At 36.9% G+C, this 7,649-nt stretch overlaps 1 protein-coding gene across 2 annotated transcripts in view; it reads right to left on the bottom strand.

The window, feature by feature from the left end:
- Positions 1–7,592, bottom strand: part of LOC121383237 (E3 ubiquitin-protein ligase COP1-like) — a 42,924-nt gene extending 35,332 nt beyond the window's left edge. For both annotated transcript variants that reach the window (XM_041513131.1, XM_041513130.1), the window contains exons 1-2: positions 7,294–7,592; positions 269–328 (exon numbers count right to left, since the gene is read on the bottom strand). In XM_041513131.1, the coding sequence (XP_041369065.1) occupies positions 269–328; positions 7,294–7,400 (167 nt within the window). In that variant the 5' untranslated portion in view covers positions 7,401–7,592. The remainder of the gene's footprint in view (positions 1–268; positions 329–7,293) is intronic.
- Positions 7,593–7,649: the final 57 nt, after the last annotated feature.

Raw genomic sequence — 7,649 nt, forward strand, 5'->3', positions numbered from 1 at the left:
AATAGTAATAATAATAACTGACATTTAATGTATAATTGATATTTTGTCACAAAATATTAAATAATCAATTGTGTTTCCGCAAATATTAAAATTTAATAGATAATTAGGTAAAATATCTTGCTCAGCCAGAGCTAGCCCTTTTTAAATTAAAACGACATTTTTAAATCTGATTAATGGCAAATAAATAATGAGGAAACAAACAACTTCAACAATTAAAGAAACATATTTCTTAAACAAAGAACTAAATATGAAGAAAAATAATACTCACCAAAAAGTATGTCCACACTTGGTCATATGAGCTTCATCAATAATATCAAAACATACAGGGCTGAAAATAAAAACATTATCACTTGATTAAAAGTTACATGACAACTGTAGCACTACAGACTAATGCAGCACAATATAATTTATTTTAACCTGCCACATTTGTTTCTACATATAATCTTAGTAATATCAATGAATTTCTAATATGCATATTTAAAAAAAGGAAGTTACAGTAAAAATTAACAATGATGGCTTGAATGTTCATTATCAACTAGTAAAAAGATTACAAAATCAGATGAAAAAACCCATCAAGATCTTTAACAAAGTTCCAAATAATTGTATGTTATATTAAAGAGTACAAAGAATGTTAAAAAGTAACTAACATTCCTTCCAAATGGCAGCATGTGAAAAATTGCCATGGTTTTGCCAGAGGGTACGAAAGATAAAATAACAAACATTAAAATTTTGGAAAGTAATGGATACATTTTTATAATTTTCTGAAATATTATTTTAAGTACATGAAATAAAGCGTCCAATTTTAAGATTTCAAACCCATAACCACCTAGAATGGGCACTTATGATCTGTTTTGTTTTTGTTATGTACCCTCAAATACTGTTTTGGGGTAGAAAACCTGTTTTCGTGCTTTTTGTATTAGGAAATCTCAGTGAAGGAAGGAAATGTTTTTATATTTAACAATGCACTTGATTTTCCAGGACTTTCCATGACTACATGATTATCATTTAAATTTCAGTGATAAACTTGTACATCATGTACATGCGGATATTTGTATTAAAACAGTAATATCACTGCTAAAATCAGTTTACACCCAAAACACACCAATGATGTGTCTTGGTCTGGCAAAGACACCATGTATTTTCATGTCTGGATCTTAACTCTTATGTGTTTTCCATATATATTAACTGCGCTCATATCTTTATATACAGTCAGGGCTTCTAGATTATGGTAGCCCCACTCCCATGGCAAGTGATATTCAGTGTTTGGCTAGTAAATAACTACTATAACTAACTAGCCTGATGGCTAGTGAAAAAAAAAACCTTGTCAAATGCTGCATTTAAGTCTTATTTTGTAATTATAATATCCTGCCCCCTCTTCCCACCCCCAATCTAAGGAATCTCCCTCTTTAGGTGACATAGATCTGATATTACTATTAGTAAAATTGTATTTATTTAATGTAGGGTTAGTGAATTTTTAATCATGGCTAGTAAATATTTTAAATCACTGATCTCATTCATACCTAGTGGATTTTTATAAAATTCTAGAAGCCCCGACAGTTTCTTTTGTAAATACCAATTATATTATCAGTATAAAAATAAATTAAAACACGTCTAGCACAGGCTGCAATTGCCAGTCTGGCAATGTGAAAATATAGTTCATGTTCTATGGTAGTGCAAGGCATGTTATATCAAAACTTTTCTTAACGTGCACGGCAAGTTGCTTCCCTCGATATAGCATATTTAAAATGGCGGGAGATTTTTTATGGTTGTCGTTGGAAGATTTATTTTGTTAATAATGACACAAGTACTTCAATCAGGATTTAGTGAGTACGGTAGTGTACAGCAGGTTATACATTTTTGGTTTGTGTGTCCATTTGTTGCACTATTTCGGTTGAGAAACGTTTGAAACATGGTGCCACAAGTTTTGAATACCAGCTACATATTCTCGGAACCGGCTTGACGTCACACAGCCTAGTAACCAATCATCTGGGTCTTTGGGGGTGAAGCAAAGCCTTAGTGATTACTGTTTTACATAGAATAAAGTTATCATATTAACTTTTTGCATGCCTTGCATATTGTCATTTATTTTCTGTAGCTAACACATAGTTGCAGCATGTCTTATGAGTATTATAGCAGCTTGGGTTGTCATGTAACAGAAGCGAACAGTGGGAATCTGAATTAGTACAATCTATATTTATTACCTAAGTGTTTCCGTATAGCTAGTATGTCGAGGGGATCTGACCAGAGGCAGGTTGGGCAGAATATATTTTTTTGTTAATGCAATTGATGCAACAAATAATTATTAATATTATAATAATTATGATGTGGGTGACAAAATCTATAATTTGTATGAATAATAATAAAATTTGTATGCATGATTCAAGATAATTATTTTTATAATATAATTAAACAATTGCAAAGTTGTTACTTTACAACTTTAAATTACAGTATTATTATTGTCATTTTATTATATACTGTAGATGTAATGGCAACAGTAAAAATTCTCAACTGAATACATTCTTTTATTCTTTAAAAAACACACCCCAGTTTCTTGAAATAATGAAATGATTTTGTTTTTACAGATGGTGAAATTATCTCATTTTGGCCTTCCTTACCGGTTAAATGCAGGCAAAAAGAAAATAGCAATTTTAAAATATAGCCAACCTCAGACCTTAATTAATTGTCATCTAAGGGGACTTAATCTCTCTCTAGCTACCCATCACGCTCCTGAGATTAGTTCAAGGAGAATAATATATAGCTCCCTTTGGCATGTGAATATTAATATTATAAATTGTCCCCCATAATCTAAGTTAGGGGAGCAATTAATAACTCCCCTCAGTTATTTTCATGTCACGGTGTACAACCTACTAAAATATAGTGTTACCTCATCAAAGAAACATACAAATGTTTTAATAATAGGGTTTAACATGGTATATTTATTAATAAAACACAAAAACTTGCGCGAGTAAATAATGCTTAATATATATATATATATTGGTGGTGTTTTATATCTAGTCAAAGTGGATATTGCAGATATTTTCTTGTTCAGTCTTGTGCTGTACTGGAATTGTTATTGCAATTAAAATTTAAGTAATACATACAAAATTAATTTTTGATAATATACAACTGGAGAAAGGAGATGGAGGCAAATATCATGAATGTTAGTAAACTAATCTATATCAATATGCCTTCTGCTAGACTACACATATTTAACCTAAGTTACTTTTAACCTGGGTTAAATTACCTCTTGTATAGATGCACTTATGTAGCATATTAAAGGAAAATGTATTAATGAGATGGTTAAATGCTATATTATTCTCCATGTCAGTGTTTTCAGAAAGGAAAACAAATATCAGATATGGCAGATGACCATTTTATTGCAGGTAATTACTAAAGCAGATTGTACACACACATATATATACTCTTCAAAAAAAGAAACGCAAAAGGGTACAAATGGGTTATAACTCCGATTTTATGTTTCCTACCGGTTCATGCTTTGTGAATATAAGGTCATTGCATGTCCCAAACATGGTTACATTCGATAAAACGCAGCTACTGTACAATAAAGTTCCAAAATGTGAATATTCGCAAAAATGCAGCCACGTGCAAACCATGTCACCACTGCACGTGCGTTGTCTGCACGTGCTACATGAACACTGACAGTATAAAAGTGCAGGATGTTCGCTTGCCTGGCCTCTGTATCTGGCCGACAGTTGACAATCCAGGACATGCCACGTCTCAGTGAACCGCAGAGAAACAATGCCATCGGCCGACTAGACGCAGGCAAATCCAGAACGGCCATTGCCAGGGCATTCCATGTGTCCCCAAGCACCATCTCCAGACTGTGGGACCGTTACCAGCAACATGGATCAACACGTGACCTCCCTAGATCCGGTCGACCACGGGTAACTACCCCCGGGCATGACCGCTACATCCGGGTACGCCACCTTCGGGAACGATTGACTACTGCCACCTCCACAGCCGCAGCAATACCAGGTTTGCGCAGGATATCCGACCAGACCGTACGGAACCGCCTACGTGAGGTAGGAATTCGTGCCAGAAATCCAGTTCGAGGTGTCATCTTAACACCACAACACTGTCGACTCCGACTGCAGTGGTGCCAGATTCATTGACAATGGCCTCAACTGCGATGGAGACAGGTGTGGTTCAGTGACGAGTCCCGATTTCTGCTCCGACGTCATGATGGAAGATGTCGCGTGTATAGGCGTCGTGGTGAACGTTATGCGGCAAACTGCGTGCAGGAAGTGGACAGATTCGGCGGGGGTAGTGTCATGGTGTGGGCAGCCATCTCACACACTGGCAGAACTGACCTGGTCTACGTGCAGTGCAACCTGAATGCACAGGGCTACATTGACCAGATCCTCCAGCCACACATCGTTCCAGTTATGGCCAACGCCAACGCAGTGTTCCAACATGACAACGCCAGGCCTCACACAGCACGTCTCACAACGGCTTTCCTACAGAACAACAACATTAATGTCCTTCCTTGGCCATCGATGTCACCGGATTTGAACCCAATTGAGCATCTATGGGACGAGTTGGACTGACGCCTCCGACAGCGACAACCACAGCCCCAGACCCTGCCCGAGCTGGCAGCAGCCTTGCAGGCCGAGTGGGCCACCATCCCCCGGGACGTCATCCGTACTCTGGTTGCTTCAATGGGCAGGCGGTGCCAGGCAGTTGTCAACACACGAGGAGGCCACACCCGGTATTGACTCCAGATGACCTTGACCTTGGTGGTGTGTCCTATCACTTACTCACAATGGACTAGAGTGAATTGTGAACAATCCTGCAACATTTGGTAATTATCGGACTCGCCATTCAATAATTAAATCAATTCTCCAAATGTTACGACAATGTGGTTTTGCGTTTCTTCTTTTGAAGAGTATATATATATATATAAAACCACAATTTTAAAGAAATTATTTTCTTTTACACGATCCATGTAAAAGGAATTTTTTTAAAATTGTTTTAAATGTTTTAAATACATACAGTGATACACATGTACATACTGTACACTTATTTTCTTTTATTACATATCTATATCTATATGTATGTATGTATATATATAAATATATATAAATAAACATGATATATATATTCTGACACAAAGGCACACACACATATATTTCCCCTCTGAACCAAGTAAATACTAAACACAGTCCATTATTTTAGTTTCAGAGATACAAGTATACCTTTTTGGTTTAATACATTATACATTTGGGCTATTACACGTCCGTAGAAGGGAGGGAGGGGCAAAATATCTAGTAGTAGGGATAGTCTTTGGAGGGTGGGGGAGAAACCATATACATATATATATATATATATATATATAGAGAGAGAGAGAGAGAGAGAGAGAGAGAGAGAGAGAGAGAGAGAGAGAGAGAGAGAGAGAGAGAGAGAGAGAGAGAGAGAGAGAGAGAGAGAGAGAGAGTAGAAGAAAATTTAACCTATATTTTCGTACTGCGGGCCTGCTACAGACACATTTGCAAAAAAATTATAATAATTAAAGTTTAAGCAAGAACTTATATTATAATTATTATATATATGTAATTTAATGGTATATACTTTTATTTTAAACATTAAAAATAAATAAATAAATAAGATGTAGTAGCCGAAGTATGGCAAAATAAATACCAGTATAGAGAATGTCCAAGTTACTATAAAATTAGATTAAATGAAAAATGAAGACCACACAAATTTGAGGATAAAACGAGTATACTCTTTAATTCAAGAACTGGATGCATCCGTTTCGTTTTTTTCATAGATGTTGATGAAATTGTGTATTTTATTTATAGTATAATGTGGAAATTTTATCACTGCACATGCTTTAACCATTTTGGTTGCTATTAATGTCGGTTAGTGTCAACAAGCAACAACATTAAACTCAACACAGTCACATTCTGTGTAGGAAGCCATGGCGTTCCATCAGGTTTGTCACGTTTTAGTGCATCTAACCAGAAGTGGTGTCTGGTCTCATCTTTTTGAAATTTATAAAACAATATTTTTTTAACATCATTATGATCTATGCAGCCAACTGCAAAACATTTTGTAGGCATCTTGGCCGTTAACTGCGAGTCGTCCTTATTCCTATTCGACCCCGAGTCGTTTCGCCCTTATTTTTGTTCGCCCCCCCCCCCCGAGTCATTTCGTCCTCCATTATGAGTCGTTTCGTCCCTATTGTATTGGGGGTGGTATTAGTATGCAAAATAATGTATATACAAAAATAACAACCGTTGAACGTAATAAGGATTACATCTGTATGCGATTTTCTAAGGGGAACTCTTAGTTTGTACCCAAAATGAGTATATTCTCACAAAATCGTTTTAAAAAACCCACAAAATACATCAGGCCCGTAGGAACTGGGATGGTGTGAGGGGAGGGGTTCTTTAAAATATTGCACATAATAACATATACATGTATATAAATGTTGTTTATGGTTAATAAAGGGTTACAAATGGATAACCTATATCTGATTTGCAACGTCCCTGTAAAGAGGGCGAAACGACACGGGGCGATCGGGAATAAGGGCCAAACGACACGATACCGTTAACTGCTGTAAATGATCGACTAAAGTTGCCTCATTTCACTATCAAACCATAGGTAACTAAGGAAAAGCTTCACCGCGTCACGTGTCAAACAATGGCGGCCTGGGGTCGAAGTACCTGTATGTTCAGTTCCGAGAATAGGGTATGTAACAAGGTTCGGACGTAGAAGAACCACACATTCTACGTCCCTTTGGACTAGTTCTATGTCGTCTGTTGCCAGATCTGTAGTTTGCACCTGCATAGATGCCTTGTGCTTTGTCATTTTAGATTAGACTATGCATTGCGTGCAATATAATGCTGTAAAAGCATTACAATACCAGTCGTACGATTAACTGTGTGCATTATGCTTGCAACGTAATAGTGGGGTGACAAAATACCAGTCAATTGACTAATTCTAGCTGGAACCAGTTCAGAACTTATGCAAACAAATATCTGCAGAGGGAGACATGCCCCCCCCCCCCCCAAAATTATAGTTTTCTCCAGACCCTAATAAAAATAATAAAGGAGGGAGACCATGCAGATGGTATTACACCAAAATTAGTTTTCCAGACCTGGATTTATAAATCTCAAATTCCGTGACTTTCCAAGTGTTCCATGATGGGGGGGGGGGGGTTGGGGTGTGTGGTGGGGGGGGGGGGGGGGGGGGGGGGGGGGGGGGGGGAGAAAAGGGGGAAAAAATTAAAACATGTATTTGGTAACGATCAAGAGGTTTAATTTTGTTTACCAAACAAAGTCATTGTCTTTATCTTCGTAGCTCCCAGCAATGCTACTGTACACTGGAGTCTGTGTTCGCTTCCGCCGACGAGTTGCTTGTTGAGTTCTGCCAGCCATTGTCAAAAGATGGGAGTGGTAATGGTAGAAAGTAAATTTATAAATGCATTTGCATATAGCACATTCAGTGATTGCATAATTTGTGCGCGTATATATAAATGAATAAGTTGTAACCACATATGTAAACAAAACGAGCTGAATTCATAAATTTAAGGTGCAAAACAAACTAAATTTGCACAACATTCTGTTTACTTCGACATTTTAGCGCATGCGCTTTTAAGCGATAGACCAGAAGCTTTTACTCGAAAG

Source organism: Gigantopelta aegis, chromosome 10 (assembly GCF_016097555.1).
Source record: "Gigantopelta aegis isolate Gae_Host chromosome 10, Gae_host_genome, whole genome shotgun sequence".
Classification (NCBI taxonomy): Eukaryota; Metazoa; Mollusca; class Gastropoda; order Neomphalida; family Peltospiridae; genus Gigantopelta; species Gigantopelta aegis.